Below are 17,252 nucleotides of genomic sequence, written 5' to 3'. Positions count from 1 at the left end.
TGTGGTCTCTGTTAGCCAGATGCTGGGTTGGCAGAGGACCTTGAGGCCACAGAACTGGCAGGAAGGGGGATTGGGAGTCCTGTTCCTCTCGGTCAGGAACCCCTAAATTGAACAGGTGGTGGCAGCATGCCCTCATGGTGGGAAGAAGATAAGGAGTTGGTAACTCAAAAGGGAGTTGACGGGACTGGGTCTGAAGGCAGAATCGGGCCGGTTCCATCACAGAGGGTGCACTTGACGGCATTCTACCCTGCAAAGTTTCCTCTGCTCCCCAAATCTCACGCTCCCCAGGCTCCAACCACAGACAGGCCCAGGGGTCCCCGTTTCCTGAGGCCCACGCCCCCTCACCCCGTGCTCTCGTCTTCTTGGCGCGCCATCTTGTCTCGCCAGGCAAAGAGGAGCCGGAAGGCCGTCAGCTGCTGGCTGTTGAGGAGCTTCTTCTGCTTCCGGTAAAGTTCGCGGTATGACTCGTTGGTGAAGATGGGCTTGACGTATTTCTGGAGAAAGAAGAAGAAGAAGATATTGGATTTATATCCCGCCCTCCACTCCGAAGAGTCTCAGAGCGGCTCACAATCTCCTTTACCTTCCTCCCCCACAACAGACACCCTGTGAAGTGGGTGGGGCTGGAGAGGGCTCTCCCAGCAGCTGCCCTTTCAAGGACAACCTCTGCCAGAGCTATGGCTGACCCAAGGCCATTCCAGCAGCTGCAAGTGGAGGAGTGGGGAATCAACCCGGTTCTCCCAGATAAGAGTCTGCGCACTTAACCACTACACCAAACCGGCTTTGCTTTGGAGGAGCAAAGAAAGCTCTCCGGTGTGAAGGTGGCCTGGTCAGGGCCTCTAGCAGCCTCAAAAGAGTTCTAGGTGCATCACTTGATTGAGTCTAGGACTGTAAATAAAGTAGATAAGGTAGGGACCTGTCTCCAGGTGTGCCAATCTTATTCAGAGCCAGTGTTCCCTTTAAGCTGAGTTGGTGCGAGCTCGCTTCCAGCTCATACATTTGTGTCCTAGCTCGGGAAAAACGGCCGCAGAGCAAACCAATTTATGCAGGAGCTCACAGCTTTAATGCCAGTAGCTAACAAAGTAGAATTTTTGCTCACACGACTCCACAGCTTATAGAATCACAGAGTCGGAAGGGACCTAGTCAAATCCCCTGCACGATGCAGGAGCTTCGCAAATACCTCTCCCATACACATACAACCCCAGCGACCTCTGCTTCGTGCCCAAAAGATGCCAAAAAACACTTCCAGGATCCCTGGCTAAACTGGCCTGGAGAAAAATTGCTGCCTGACTCCCAAGTGGTGATCAGCATTTCCCTGGGCATGTAAGAGAGCGAACCAGTTTGGTGTAGTGGTTAAGTGTGTGGACTCTTATCTGGGAGAACCAGGTTTGATTCCCCACTTCTCCACTTGCAGCTGCTGGAATGGCCATGGGGCAGCCATAGTGGTTAAGTGAGCAGACTCTTATCAGGGAGAACCGGGTTTGATTCCCCACTCCTCCACTTGCAGCTGCTGGAATGGCCTTGGGTCAGCCATAGTGGTGAAGTGAGCTGACTCTTATCTGGGAGAACCGGGTTTGATTCCCCACTCCTCCCCTTGCAGCTGCTGGAATGGCCTTGGGGCAGCCATAGTGGTTAAGTGAGCAGACTCTTATCTGGGAGAACCGGGTTTGATTCCCAACTCCTCTATATGCACCTGCTGGAAAGGCCTTGGGTCGGCCATAGATCTCGTGGGAGTTGTCCTTGAAAAAGCAGCTGCCGTGAGAGCCGTCTCAGCCCCACCCACCTCACAGGGTGTCTGTTGTGGGGGAGGGAGATAAAGGAGATTGTAAGCTGCTTTGCGACTCTTGAGTGGAGGGTGGAATATAAATCCAATGTTGTCTTCTTCTAAGAAAGGGCCACAAGAACTAAGCACTGATGCAGCCCTTCCTGCCCTCCTTCTCATGAACTGCCTAACTTCACAGAGCCAGCATTGCTGTCAGGTGGCCATCTAGCCTCTGTTGAAAAACCTCCAAGGAAGGAGAGCCCACCACCTCCCAAGGAGGAAGCCTGTTCCACTGAGGAACTGCCCTGTCAGCTCAGAGGGAGTATTGCTCAGGGGCCTTCTCTTGCATACCCCTGTCCACCCCCCCACCCCCGTTCAGGTATGGCAGCCAGCCCCACAGGACAAGCCGTACTGAGACTGTGCAAACTCCTTTCCTAGGGACACCGCTCTGCTCCACCTCTGCCACCCTCTGGAAATTGAGCAAAAGCAGAGACTTTTAGGGGATTGTGAACTGTTTGGCTGCTAATGTTTCTGTTCCATTTTACCCTTTGTTCCAGGGGTGGCCAGCGGTAGCTCTCCAGATGTTCTTTGCCTACAACTCCCATCAGCCCCAGTCAGCATGGCCAATGGCCGGGGCTGATGGGAGTTGTAGGGGGAAAAACATCTGGAGAGCTACCCTTGGCCACCCCTGCTTTATTCAATATGATGCTTTACTTGTGTGATTCTTAGTACAGGCCGGCCGTTTTCCCAATTCCAAAAGCCTTTTATGGCACAACGAGCAGTTTTTCAAGACGAACGCTTTGCGGATTCAGAAGGAAGAGAAGCCGTGGCGTGTTTTTGTAGGGGAGAAAAGTGGCTGGAAAGACAACCGCGTTTCCCAAGTGCCGGCCCTGAAACCTCTCGCGCTGCCCTGTAATTCTGACGCCCTCCTACTGTGGGAGCCACGCCCGGGGCTGACCTTCCAGCAGATGGCCTTGCTCCGTTGCCACACGGCCTGCAGCAGAGCAGGCTGCTCGTTGCCCTTCTCCCAGAGGTCCTCTCTCATTCGGTCATAGATGTAGAGCAGGTAGTGAGTGTCGTCGCGCGCATACTGGACCATCTCCTCCGGCAGGGGACTGGGAGAGGAACAGAGCGGGAGAAGGATAAACATATGAAGCTGCCTTCTACTGAATCAGACCCTCAGTCCATCAAAGTCAGCATTGTCTTCTCAGACTGGCAGAGGCTCTCCAGGGTCTCAAGATGAGGTCTTTCACACCTATTTGCCTGGACCCTTTTTAGTTGGAGATGCTGGGGACTGAACCTGGGACCTTCTGCTTCCCAAGCAGATGCTCAACCACTGAGCTACCATCCCTCCCAATGAACATATGAAGCTGCCTTCTACTGAATCAGACCCTGGGTCCATCAAAGCCAGTATTGTCTACACAGACTGGCAGCGGCTCTCCGGGGACTCAAGCTGAAGTCTTTCACACCTATTCGCCTGGACCCTTTTTAGTTAGCGATGCCAGGGATTGAACCTGGGACCTTCTGCTTTCCAAAAAGATGTTCTACCACTGAGGCACCATCCCTCCCCTGGAGTCCTCCCTCCTCGGGTCTGCACCCACCAAACTGTGACCACAGCGATCCTTTTTCCCCTTGGAGAAGATTTAAGTAGCTCAACGTGGCAGGGGAAGAATATATCAACAACTGACAGTTAACAAGGTTCGAAGAAATTACAGTGATAATGTAGCACATTCCCCACCATCAACATCTTTGCTGTGCTTCCATCATTCAAAGGGCTTCGCCCTCATTATCTTGCAATAATCTTTACAACAACCCTGTAAGGTAAGCAAGGGCCAGGGCTTTTTTTGGTAGCAGGAACTCCTTTGCATATTAGGCCACACACCTCTGATGTAACCAATCCTCCAAGAGCTTACAGGGCTCTTCATACAGGGCCTGCTGTAAGCTCGTGGGAGGATTGGCTACATCAGGGGGGTGCGGCCTAGTATGCAAAGGAGCTCCTGCTACGAGAAAAGCCCTGGCCAGGACTATTACCCTCTCGCTGCAGGGGGGGGCGGGGGCTGAGGTTGAAGGATAATTGATTTATTTTTATTTGATTTGATTTATATCCCGCCCTCCCCGCCGAAGCAGGCTTCCTTCGTTCACAGACCTGACTTCTGTCCATTGCTTCCTTCATCTTCCACGTCGGGAACTGGGGAGGGCAGGGGGGAGAGAGATGGTTCCTTACCGGATCCTCCAGTCAGCCAGCTGGTACTGCTTGTTCGCATTGACATTGCAGTAGAGCTTGAGCAGGTGGTCCAGAGAGTGCCTGTCCAGGTTGAGGAGCCGAGCCGCTTGGTGGGTGTCGAACATGTTCACCAGGTAGAGGCCGAAGTCCCGCTGCAGCCATTCCACGTCAGAGTCGGCACCGTGCAAGACCTGTAGAGGAGGGGGGAGGCATCAGAAGGGCACGACTGCGACAGACCCACGATGGGAGGCCCCCCCTTCTCGACAAGCGAATGAAACCAAGCGCTCAGTTTCGTAAGCCAACAAGGGGACCTTTGGAAGGAGGGGAGGAAGCAGCCCTGCGCCTCCCCCCCTTCCTGCTGCTTTCTGGATTACCCCTTTCTATTTCTCTCTGAGGGAGAAACGATCAACTTTAACAGAAAAGACATACACCGGAGGGGTGGGAGGAATGGGGGGGGGGAAGCCAACAGAAGAGGAAGCCAAGTAAAGGCTCAATACTTTTCCTGAAACGAGGCTGAGGTAGGGGAGGGGCCATGGCTCAGTGGCAGAGCCTCTGCTCAGCATGCAGAAGGTCCCAGGTTCAATCCCTGGCATCTCCGGTTTAAAAAGAACCAGGCAGTAGATGATGTGAGAGACCTCAGGCTGAGACTCTGGAGAACCACTGAGTAGACAAGGGTGACTTTGGTGGACCGAGGAACTGACCAGCATAAGGCAGATTTATGTGCGTTAGAACGGATCTCTGTTACGTTAATAGAAACCACTAAGCATCGTTGCGACACAACTGTTAACAATAAAGAAGAAGATATTGGATTTATATCCCGCCCTCCACTCCGAAGAGTCTCAGAGCGGCTCACAATCTCCTTTCCCTTCCTCCCCCACAACAGACACCCTGTGAGGTGGGTGGGGCTGAGAGGGCTCTCACAGCAGCTGCCCTTTCAAGGACAACCTCTGCCAGAGCTATGGCTGACCCAAGGCCATTCCAGCAGCTGCAAGTGGAGGAGTGGGGAATCAAACCTGGTTTTCCCAGATAAGAGTCCCCTCACTTAACCACTATGGCTGACCCAAGACCATGCCAGCAGGTGCAAGTGGAGGAGTGGGGAATCAAACCTGGTTTTCCCAGATAAGAGTCCCCTCACTTAACCACTATGGCTGACCCAAGGCCATTCCAGCAGGTGCAAGTGGAGGAGTGGGGAATCAAACCCAGTTTTCCCAGAAAAGAGTCCGCTCACTTAACCATTATGGCTGACCCAAGGCCATTCCAGCAGGTGCAAGTGGAGGAGTGGGGAATCAAACCCGGTTCTCCCAGATAAGAGTTCACTCACTTAGCCACTATGGCTGACCCAAGGCCATTCCAGCAGCTGCAAGTGGAGGAGTGGGGAATCAAACCTGGTTCTCCCAGATAAGAGTCCGCTCACTTAATCGCTATGGCTGACCCAAGGCCATTCTAGCAGCTGCAAATGGAGGAGTGGGGAATCAAACCCAGTTCTCCCAGATAGGAGTCCGCACACTTAACCACTACACCAAACTGGCTCTCCACAAAGTTTAACCACAAACCCAGAAAACTTTGGCATTGCCTGTATTGATTTTAAATTGCGTGCATAAGATTTGCTTTGGCTTGAATCAACATTTAAATCAGAGTATTGTTTTTTAAAAAAAGGGGGATCCACTCTTAACTTGTGCGAGACTGAGCGTGTTTATGTGATGTATAACCTGAGGTTAACTTTTTTGAAATGGTTCAACAGAACAGCCAATCAGCTCCCAGACGCACCAGCGCGGAGCTGTCCAGCTGTGACTCCTCGCGATGTACAACGTCCTCCTCCCCCAGCTCACCTTGACGATCGCCGGGTCTGTGAAGGTTTCGTTCAAGATGTACAAGTCGCTGCGCAGCTCCAGGGTGTCGATGATGAAATCTTCCGTCCGGGTGGAGATCTGCATCAGGCATGTCAAGCCCAGGAAGCTCCGGTAGGAATGGTGCTGGTGGCACAGGAACAAAAACAGTTTGTTCAGAACAGCGGGCTGGACCAATGGGAGGGCCAGCGTCTCATTCTGCCATAGCTGCTGCTCAGATGCTCTCTGGATGCTCAACTGCAGAGCAAGACAGGAAGCCCTCAACTGGTCCCAGCATCTAAGAGTCAGAGGTACGCTGCTCCTGAACATGGAGGATCCTTCCTAACAACTACTGACCCAATTTCATCAGACTGAGAGCCCATGTAGTCCAGTGGAACAAGATGCTCCAGAAGTCCCAAAATTGAGGGAACGGCAGCCCAAGCCTCTCCCTGATGCTGCTTGCCAGCAACCAGTATTTAGGGGTAGAATCATAAGAGTTGGAAGGGACCTCCAGGGTCATCTAGTCCAACCCCCTGCACAATGCAGGAAACTCACAAACAGCTCCCCCTAAATTCACAGGACCCTCATTGCTGTCAGATGGCCATCCAGCCTCTGTTTAAAAACCTCCAAGGAAGGAGAGCCCACACCTCCCAAGGAGGAAACCTGTTAGAATCATAGAAGAGTTGGAAGGGACCTCCAGGGTCATCTAGTCCAACCCCCTGCACAATGCAGGAAACTCACAAACAGCTCCCCCTAAATTCACAGGACCCTCATTGCTGTCAGATGGCCATCCAGCCTCTGTTTAAAAACCTCCAAGGAAGGAGAGCCCACCACCTCCCAAGGAGGAAGCCTGTTCCACTGAGGAATCGCTCTAACAGTCAGGAAGTTCTTCCTAATGTTGAGCCAGAAACTCTTTTGATTTAATTCCAACCCATTGGTTCTGGTCCTGCCTTCTGGGGCCACAGAAAACAATTTCACACCATCCTCTATAGGACAGCCCTTCAAGTACTTGAAGATGGTGAAGATGGAGGTGGCGGCGGCTACAAAAATAGGCAGCTTCAAGTGGGGATTAGATAAACATATGGAGCAGAGGTCGATCAGTGGCTATTAGCCACAGTGTATTGTTGGAACTCTCTGTCTGGGGCAGTGATGCTCTGGATTCTTGGCACTTGGGGTGGGGGGGCACAGTGGGAGGGCTTCTAGTGTCCTGGCCCTACTGATGGAACCTGGGTTTTTTGGCCACTGTGTGACAATGGAGCATTGGACTGGATAGGCCACTGGTCTGATCAAACAGGGCTTCTCTTATGTTCATATATAACCTCTCAGTATACTGCCTCTGACTATGGAGGTACCATTGATTCATCACAGCGAACAGCCATTGCTGGACCTTTCCCCTAAGAATGTGCTTCATGCCTCTTTTGAGAGACATTGTGAGGCGAACCAAAAGAAATACATTTTTTTCTTATCGTTTAAATACACAAGGAACATCACAGCTGTTTAAAGAGACAAAAGGAAACATATGGAATTGTGAGGCGGCCGAGGAGCTGCTTTTGGGTTTTCAAATGCTGCACTTCCCCCCTCCCCCTGTGATTGTAAGCCACTCTCACCCACCCACCCCCCGCAAAGGGGGGTCACCGCACCTCAAAAAGGATAAGAACATAAGAGAAGCCATGTTGGATCAGGCCAACGGCCCATCCAGTCCAACACTCTGTGTCACACAGTGGCAAAAAATTTTATATACACACATACACTGTGGCTAATAGCCACTGATGGACCTGTGCTCCATATTTTTATCTAAACCCTTCTTGAAGGTGGCTATACTTGTGGCCGCCACCACCTCCTGTGGCAGTGAATTCCACATGTTAATCACCCTTTGGGTGAAGAAGTACTTCCTTTATTATAGCATTGGAGAAAGTCCAGAAAAGGGCAACCAGAATGATTAAAGGGTTGGAACACTTTCCCTATGAAGAAAGGTTGAAACGCTTGGGGCTCTTTAGCTTGAAGAAACGTCGACTGTGGGGGTGACATGATAGAGGTTTACAAGATTATGCATGGGATGGAGAAAGTAGAGAAAGAAGTCCTTTTCTCCCTTTCTCACAATACAAGAACTCGTGGGCATTCGATGAAATTGCTGAGCAGTCGGGTTAAAATGGATAAAAGGAAGTACTTCTTCACCCAAAGGGTGACTAACATGTGGAATTCACTGCCACAGGAGGTGGTGGCGGCTACAAGCGTAGCCACCTTCAAGAGGGGGTTAGATAAAAATATGGAGCAGAGGTCCATCAGCAGCTATCAGCCACAGTGTGTATATATGTGTGTGTGTGTGTGTGTGTGTGTGTGTGTGTATGTATATGTCTATATATATGTATATACGCACACATATATTGGCCACTGTGTGACACAGAGTGTTGGACTGGATGGGCCACTGGCCTGATCCAACATGGCTTCTCTTATGTGACACAGAGTGTTGGACTGGATGGGCCATTGGCCTGATCCAACATGGCTTCTCTTATGTTCTTAAAGGCCTAAGAGACTCCTTACCTCCAAGTCCAGGGCAAATTCTTTACAGCTCAGGAGCTTCTCGTTCAACTCCACCAGCTGGTCCAAGGTGGAGATGAAGTGGCAGGGGGTTTCTGAGACGGGCCGGTGCACCTGGCCGGGAAAGCGACACACGGGATGAGCCATCAGCCCTGCCGATGGCAGCGCCAAAGCCAGAGGGGTTGCCAAGGGCGGGGGCTGGGCTCAATGCAAGGAAACTCACCTGGACTTGCGGTTTCTCGAGAAGTTCAGCTGCTGGGGAGAAATGCTCCAGTTCGTACTGGTAAGGGTGAGCGAGCCTGTGCAAAGCGGGACGAAGAAGGCGATTAAGAACCAAGGGTGGGACTGGACCGAGGAGGGGGAAGAGTGAGACTCTGGCTGCAGAGAAAACAGGGCCTCTGCTTACAGAGGCTGGGAGGGCTGACAACAGGTGTGAGAGCAGCCCAAGAACCAGGAAGCGGAGATGAACCATGAAACTTTTTTGCAGGGAATATTCTGCTCTCTTCCCTCTACTGAGTGCAAATGAAGCTGCCTTAGACTGAACCAGACCCTCAGTCTATCAAGGTCAGTATTGTTCACTCACACTGGCAGCTTCACTCCAGAGCCTCAGGCAGAGGTCTTCCATGTCACCTATTGCCAAATACCTGGAGATGTTGGGGGTTGAACCTGGGACCTTCTGTATACTGCGCTTTGAGGCTCTTCCACTGAGCCACAGCCCCTCCCCAAATTTTGTTCCCATGAAGACACGTGAAGCTGTCTTATGCTGAATCAGACCACTGGGCCACCAAGGTCTATTCAGACTGGCAGTGGCTCTCCGGGGTTTCAAGCGGAGGTCTTTCAAATCCCATCACTATTTGCAAAAACAGTCATGGAACTATTGAACTAGCTCTGGGAAGGGAGGCGGTGAAGAAAAATTGTCCAGAACAATCTGACATCTCCTTCCCCAGCCAGCCTCTCAGAAGAAGACTGCAGATTTATACCCTGCCCTTCTCTCTGAATCACACACTCACAGAGAGGCTTGCAATCTCCTTTAACTTGCACCTGCTGGAACGGCCTTGGGTTAGCCATTAGCTCTGGCAGAGGTTGTCCTTGAAAGGGCAGCTGCTGGGAGTGCCTCTCAGCCCCACCCACCTCACAGGATAGGAGATTGTAAGCAGCTCTGAGACTGATTCAGAGAAAAGGGCAGGGTATAAATCTGCAATTCTTCTTCTTCTTCTTCTTCCCCCACAACAGACAGCTTCTGAGAGAGGCCTCTCGGCTCCACCCACCTCACAGGATGTCTGTTGTGGGGGAAGAAGAAGAAGAATTGCAGATTTATACCCCGCCCTTTTCTCTGAATCAGTCTCAGAGCTGCTTACAATCTCCTATATCTTCTTCCCCCACAACAGATATCCTGTGAGGTGGGTGGAGCTGAGAGGCCTCTCTCAGAAGCTGCCTTTCAAGGACAACCTCTGCCAGAGCTATGGCTGACCCAAGGCCATGCCAGCAGGTGCAAGTGGAGGAGTGGGGAATCGAACCCGGTTCTCCCAGATAAGAGTCCGTTCACTTAACCACTATGGCTGACCCAAGGCCATTCCAGCAGCTGCAAGTGGAGGAGTGGGGAATCAAACCCAGTTCTCCCAGATAAGAGTCCGTACACTTAACGACTACACCAAACTGGCTTTACAATCTCCTTTATCTTCCTCCCCCACAACAGACACGCTGTGAGGTAGGTGGGGCTGAGAGAGCTCTGACAGAAGCTGCCCTTTCAAGGACAGCTCTGCAAGAGACATGGCTGACCCAAGGCCATTCCAGCAGCTGCAAGTGGAGGAGTGGGGAATCAAACCCGGTTCTCCCAGATAAGAGTCCGCACACTTAACCACTACACTGAACTGGCTCTTACATGTCTTGTTCCGTCTGCTGAGTCCTCTGCTGGTGGAGGAAGTCGGCCAGGGCAGCTGGCACGTCCAGGTCCTCGGGGCGCTCCTTTTGCTCGCGTTGGCTTCTTGAGAGCGCTACGAGAGCCAGGAGCAAACTGTCAGATGAATGGCTATGAAAACTGCCTGTTTCTTCCCTGACCTTCTTAAGCTTACTAAAACTTTTGTGGTGTTTAATGGGGTGGGAATTTGGCTTGGGTTGCCAGGATGTTTTTGAGAACAGGCAAAATTAAAACTTTCGAAAACAGGTAGAAATAAAAAAAGTAACAATATTGCTTTTCCTTAATGCGCATGCGTACAAATATGTCTAACGCAGGGGTGTCAAGCATACGGCCTGGGGGCCGAATCAGGCTCCCAGAGGGCTCCTATTAGGCCCCCAAGCAACTGGCTGTCATCTGCTTCCTTCTCCGTTTCTCTTGCTTCCTTCTGCATCACAGCTTGCTTTGCCAGGCTCTCTCAATCGCACAGCAGAGCTACTGAGCCAAGACTCTCTTCCTTCTATTGGCTGAGGCTCCCCCCCAGTCCCCTGGGGAAGGAACGAAGGAGCCAGAACTCCCTTTGCCCAGTTCTCTGGATCCCATGGGAGACATACAAAGAAAGTACCTTTAAGACCAATGAGTGCTAATGTTTTAAGGATTTTTAAGAGTTTTTTTTAGAAAATCTTTGTGTTTGTTCTTTATAAAGTTTATATCTCTGCTAAAAAAAAAAGGTCAAGGTAGTCCCCTGTGCAAATACCAACTGTTTCCTACTGTGGGATGACGCTGCTTTCACAATGTTTTCACGGCAGACTTTTTACGGGGTGGTTTGCCATTGCCTTCCCCGGTCATCTACACTGGGGAAGCCAAGCTGGGGACTCATTTTACCGACCTCGGAAGGATGGAAGGTTGAGTCAACCTGAGCCAGCTACCTGAAACCAGCTTCCGCCGGGATCGAATTCGGGTCGTGAGCAGAGAGTTCAGATTGCATTACCGCAGCTTTACCACTCTGCGCCACGGGGCTCTTATCTCTGCTACCTAATCATAAATAGGTACACACGTGGCCCAGCCCAACCCGACATGGCTTGGCCTGACAAGATCTCATTTATGTCAGATTCGGCCCTAATAACAAATGAGTTTGACACCCCTGGTCTAACGCATGCGCACCAGGGCACTGTTCACCAGTTCGTGCACTCCTGTGAGCAGGAACGTAGGATGCCCACTTCGCTCAGTCAAGGCACGGGGAAGGGGGGGGGGGGGGGATCGACCAGCTGCAAAAATTCTTCTCACACCCACTGCCTGTGTGGCCTTATCCTCCTCAGTCACCGCCTGCTCTGTCCTCACCCAAGCGCAAGATATTTTGTTTAAATATTAGAAGTTGTCAATGCTGTGAAGTTGAAAATCACAGGAAAGTGTCACAGGTCATTGGCAGAATGCAAGTTGTGACCAAAGTCCCCGGTTTAATCCCTCAAAAGGACCTCAGGGTTTCCTCAACGAATAAATATTAAGGAAGATCTCAACGTTTATTGGTAATCCCCGGACTGAAGGAGGCCAAATGAAAGACCATCAGAGAAAGGGCCTTCTCAGTCGCAGCCCCCTACTGGTGGAACCAATTGCCGGAGGAAGCGAGGGCCTTGCGGAACCTTGCTCAGTTCTGCAAGGCCTGCAAGACCGCTCTCTTCCGGTTGGCTTTTGACTGACGGGGGGAGCCTACATCGTAGGAAACTGGAGAAATGCCGTCTCCGCAGGAAATATACAACGTCTACGAGATTAGCACCAAACCAATTCTGATTGTTTTAACTGTATAATCTGTAATTTTATAATATGCATTGTTTTAACTGTCTCTGTGATTTCATGCTGTGAGCCGCCCTGAGCCTGCTTCGGTGGGGAGGGCAGGATATATATCAAATCAAATCAATCAAATAAAATCCTGCTTTGCCTTTTTACCACCTCCTTGATCAGGAGAGGGGTCAGCAATCAGTGGCACAGCACAGACTTGCCAGGGACAAGGTGGGGGGGTTATTCTCTGGCGGAGCCCACCCCACGTGATGCTCCTCACCTTCCGGCAGTGGCTTCAGAGCGTTGGGCTTGACGAAGAGCTTGGGGACAAAGGGGGTGTTGGAGTTGTCGACCTTCTCGCGAAACTTGAGCTGGGGCCGAGCGATGTTCTTGGCGTGGAGCAAGCGGAAGGTTTCCGACTTGTTCCACTTGCTGGACTCCCCGCTCTGCTGGAAGAAGCGGAACACCGCAGGGCACGTGATTAAGGCGTGAAGCAAGAACGGTGACTGTGTTGGGTGGAAGACCCGCGGACAGAGATGCCTGAATCCTGGCATTCCAAGGACACGCTCGTTCCAGAGCAGGGTTGCCAAGTCTACTTCAAGAAATATCTGGGGACTTTGGAGGTGGAGCCAGGGGACTTTGGGGGTGGAGCCAGGAGATATTGGGGGTGAAGTCAGCAGCAAGGTTGTGACAAGCATAACTGCACTCCAAAGGGAGTTCTGCCTATCACATTTCAAGGGACCACACGCCTTTTAAATGCCTTCCCTCCTTGGAAAAAATGGGCACCTTCTTTGGGGGCTCATAGAATTGGACCCCGCGGTCCAATCTTTTTGAAACTCGGGAGGATATTTTGAGGAGAAGCATTGGATGCCCCCCAGGCCCCAGATACCCACCGATAAATTCTCCAACATTCCCTATGGGAATCAGTCTTCATAGGGAATAATGGAGTGCCCAGCAGACATTTTCCTCCCCTCCCCCTGCTTTCTGATGTTCCTTAAGCGGGGGGAGGGCCTCCAAACCGGGAGATCACCTGCTCCCACCTGGGGATTGGCAACCCTATTACCAAAGCTCACAGCTTGGGGTATCTTGAATAGGAAATGCAATACGGCAAACAGGAAAGCCCAAACTAAAGGACAGGCGCAAATCCTAAGAAGGACAACCTCCCTACCTTACGGTTCCAGCTGGAGATGATGGTCTTGGGCGGCTGCAGGCCCGAAGGGAGGATAGGCTGCTGGTTCTTGTTCACGCCCGCTGCCTCGTCCAACAGGATGCCCTGGAATTCAAGCAGAGAGAGACGTTCTGAGAAATGTGACAGGAGGATTTGGAAAACCAAAAAAAAGGGGGGGGGGGGAACTTCAACCCAGAAAAAAGCAGGAACCCAAAAAGGTTGACAAAAGGCCTAAGAACAGAATAAATAATAATGGGCTACATACGATAACTTAACCAAGCTTCGATCCAATACAAATAATTTTAAAATCCCATAAAAGCCAAATGCAGTGGCCATAAGGCCTTCCTCGATGGCAAGAACTGTTCAAATGCATACTATAAAATACAATCAGGGCTTTTTTTTTGTAGCAGGAACTCCTTTGCATATTAGGCCACACACCCCTGATGTAGCCAGTCCTCCAAGAGCTTACAGTAAGCCCTGTACTAAGAGCCCTGTAAGCTCTTGGAGGACTGGCTCCATCAGGGGTGTGTGGTCTAATATGCAAAGGAGCTTCCTGCTACACAAAAAGCTCTAAGTGAAATTATTCAAAATACAACATTTCTGACCTAAGCTTTAAAACAACCACAAGAAATAGGGCCAGTTCATTAACTAGATAATTCCCCCTTTGTTAGCAGAATAAATCAGCACCTTTAGAAGGCATTTTTCAGATTACTGTTTATGGTCCCGCTATCTCTGTAAGTAAAGACAGAGTGAAATGTAGCCTGATGGTGTGTACATCTCCATTCACGAAGCAAAATACAACCTGGAGAATGTTACAGAAGGATTTGGGCCAATCAAATGATTAAAACAATTTGGTCAACTGACAGACTGAATTCTGGCCCAGGACAGCAGAATGACATTGAGAAAGGATGCCTGTCACCTACACGGTGGTGTTCTTACATTCATGGAAGATCCGACCATATGTATCTGTGTTTGAACAGATAAGAACATAAGAGAAGCCATGTTGGATCAGGCCAATGGCCCATCCAGTCCAACACTCTGTGTCACATAAGAACATAAGAGAAGCCATGTTGGATCAGGCCAATGGCCCATCCAGTCCAACACTCTGTGTCACACAGTGGCAAAAAAACCCCCCAAGTGTCATCAGGAGGTCCACAAGTGGGGCTAGAAGCCCTTCCACTGTGCCCCCCACAAGCACCAAGATTACACAGCATCACTGCCCCAGACAGTTCCAGCAAAATGCTGTGGCTAATAGCCGCTGATGGACCTCTGCTCCATATTTGTATCCAATCCCCTCTTGAAGCTGGCTATGCTTGTAGCCACCACCACCTCCTGTGGCAGTGAATTCCACGTGTTAATCACCCTTCGGGTGAAGAAGTACTTCCTTTTATCCGTTCTAACACGACTGCTCAGCAATTTCACTGAATGCCCACGAGTTCTTGTATTGTACAGACAGCTTTAAAAGGGGATTAAATCCATTTATGGAGGATAGGGCTGTCAGTGGCTACTAGCCATGGTGACTAAAAAGAACCTCCTCGTTCAGAGACAGAACCTCCAAATCCCAGAGCCAGGGGGCAACATCAGGGGAAGGCCTCGGCCTCTCTGCCCTGTTGTTGGCCCTCCAGAGGAACTGCTTCGCCACTGTGTGAGACAGGAAGCTGGACTAGATAGACCTCCAGTCTCTTCCAGTGGGGCTCTTCTTCCTCATGTACTTATGAAGCCCTCCGCCTCTCTGCCCTGTTGTTGGCCCTCCAGAGGAACTGGCTGGCCACTGTGTGAGACAGGAGGCTGGGCTAGATGGACCCTCACTGGTCTGATCCAGCAGGGCTCTTCTGATGATCTTCTCAGGGGAAGGCCTCAGCCTCTCTGCCCTGTTGTGGGCCCTCCAGAGGAACTGGTCACCCACTGTGTGAGACAGGAGGCTGGACTAGATGGACCTTCAGTGGTCTGATCCAGCAGGGCTCTTCCAATGTTCTTCTCAGGGGAAGGCCTCGGTCTCTCTGCCCTGTTGTTGGCCCTCCAGAGGAACTGGTTGGCCTCTCTGTGAGACAGGAGGCTGGACTAGATGGACCCCTGGTCTCATTCAGCAGGGTTTTTCTGATAGTCTTAAGAAATGGCTGATGGAAAACATCTGACTGGTAAATCGACTGGCAGCGAGAGACAGTAAGGTTGAAAAAGGGAACACAGCCGGCTCTCGCTCTCAGAAAGGCAGACCAAAATCTAATCCATAGGATGCTTTGCCACGGCCGTGATTTGGCTGCGGTCCCCGTAGAACTTCCACCGTCGGGATCGTGGCACTTACCACTCTTTCCAGGATGGCATCGTTGGCGTCCACCAGCAGATCGAATTTGTCCTCCAGCTCCATGGCTTTGCTGCGGTCCTTCAGGTAGCTGCGGCAGCCGTGGTACTGCATCACTTTGCTCATGCTGCGGGGAGGAACGAGGAAGCACAAGGCGGTCGGCACCCAGGACTTCAGCAAGAACTTCAGCTGGCTGTCAAGGGAAGGCCAAGCTACGGCCCTGCTCTGAATATATTCCCACCCTTTCCTTGAAGTTCAAGCCACAGGCTGCTGCCCTTCAAGACCATATCCTAAATCAGCGGTGGCCAAACTGCGGTTCAGGAGCTACATGTGGCTCTTTCACACGTATTGTGTGGCTCTCAAAGCCCTTACTGCACTGTTGGCTGGTTCAGAGAAGGCATTTCTCTATTTAAATCACTTCTCCAAGCTGAGCTAGAGTGGAGAATGCATTTAAAGTTGCTTTCTTCCCACCTCACCTTCCCTCCCCCATCTATTTCCCTCCCTCCCTCCCTCCTGTCCATCCGTCTTGTGGCTCTCAAACGCCTGATGCTCACGGTCTTGCGGCTCTCAAACGCCTGCCATTTATTCGATGAGGCTCTTATGTTAAGCAAGTTTGGCTACCCCTGTCCTCAATCTTCAACTGTCCACCTTTGGCCTGGTGCCAGCATATGCTATTTCTCCAAGGTTACGCCTACTGCATAGGTTGCTGGCGTGCTTCTGGGGACAATTCCCACCTCACCTTCCCTCCCCCATCTATTTCCCTCCCTCCCTCCTGTCCATCTGTCTTGTGGCTCTCAAACACCTGATGCTCACCGTCTTGCGGCTCTCAAACGCCTGCCATTTATTCTAAGTGTCATGGGTACTGGGGACCCTGCAGAAGAAACTGTGCCCCTGCCACCTGCACCAGTGCCCCTGCCTCCTGCTGGAGAAGATCCAAGCCCCCCTGCCTCGCCCTCTCGGGTGGCTCGTGTGCGTGACCGCCTTCGTCAGGACCTCAGGGATCGGAGGAGGGCGGCACACTCACGAGCAAGACGCTCCCTGAGCCCTGAGTTTTGAAAGGATTCTGGCCCTTCTAGGAGTGAGGATGCTTGAGTCTCAGCAGGATCCTGGCTGCCTCTCTGAGCCAGCAATTAGCCCAAATGGGCAACAGACAGCAGAGGGCTATATAGCTGTGGGCTTTGGGAGGAGGCTTTGTGGAAGCAACTAGTCGCTTACCTGATGTTCTAGCAGCCACTTCAGCCTTTGACTTTGGCTTCTGGACCCCCTGACTTCGGCTTCTGAACCTCTGACCTGCGATACCTGGACTGTGATTCGGTTTTGGCGTCTTGGACCCTCTTTGCTCACCAGCTACGGACCTTGGACTGCCCCTGGACTTTGCCTGACCTGGCCCTAGCCCATGACACTATGAGGCTCTTACGTTAAGCAAGTTTGGCCACCCCTGTCCTCAATCTTCAACTGTCCACCTTTGGCCTGGTGCCAGCATATGCTATTTCTCCAAGGTTACGCCTACTGCATAGGTTGCTGGCGTGCCTCTGGGGACAATTCATATTGCAACCAGCCTGGAGAGACTCACCAGTTCAGCAAGCGGTCTCCTTGTGTCTCGCAGTAGGCCTGAAAGCCTGGGAAGCTGCGGTAGAAGTCATACTCGTCTCCAGGCTGAGGAAGGCCGCTGGACGCCTTGGTGGCAGCCACCACTGCACCAAGGGCATGCTGACAAAGGGAATAAGGATACTGTAACGGCCATGGTCTAAAGCAGAGCAAACCACTT

The 17,252-nt window shown here is 51.5% G+C and overlaps 1 protein-coding gene across 2 annotated transcripts in view; it reads right to left on the bottom strand.

Annotated features, from left to right (window-relative positions):
• Positions 1 to 17,252, bottom strand: part of EXOSC10 (exosome component 10) — a 44,791-nt gene that overhangs the window by 24,936 nt on the left and 2,603 nt on the right. The window contains exons 2-12 of one of the 2 annotated variants that reach the window (XM_060259138.1): positions 17,058 to 17,194; positions 15,488 to 15,611; positions 13,186 to 13,290; positions 12,298 to 12,466; positions 10,230 to 10,341; positions 8,571 to 8,646; positions 8,351 to 8,461; positions 5,813 to 5,956; positions 3,984 to 4,174; positions 2,718 to 2,874; positions 346 to 494 (exon numbers count right to left, since the gene is read on the bottom strand). In XM_060259138.1, the coding sequence (XP_060115121.1) occupies positions 346 to 494; positions 2,718 to 2,874; positions 3,984 to 4,174; positions 5,813 to 5,956; positions 8,351 to 8,461; positions 8,571 to 8,646; positions 10,230 to 10,341; positions 12,298 to 12,466; positions 13,186 to 13,290; positions 15,488 to 15,611; positions 17,058 to 17,194 (1,475 nt within the window). The remainder of the gene's footprint in view (positions 1 to 345; positions 495 to 2,717; positions 2,875 to 3,983; positions 4,175 to 5,812; positions 5,957 to 8,350; positions 8,462 to 8,570; positions 8,647 to 10,229; positions 10,342 to 12,297; positions 12,467 to 13,185; positions 13,291 to 15,487; positions 15,612 to 17,057; positions 17,195 to 17,252) is intronic. The other variant, XM_060259140.1, reaches the window with a different exon arrangement.

Source organism: Heteronotia binoei, chromosome 18 (assembly GCF_032191835.1).
Source record: "Heteronotia binoei isolate CCM8104 ecotype False Entrance Well chromosome 18, APGP_CSIRO_Hbin_v1, whole genome shotgun sequence".
NCBI classification, from domain to species: Eukaryota; Metazoa; Chordata; class Lepidosauria; order Squamata; family Gekkonidae; genus Heteronotia; species Heteronotia binoei.
Note: the sequence above shows the minus strand (reverse complement) of the source record. Positions and strands in the feature narration are given on the sequence as shown.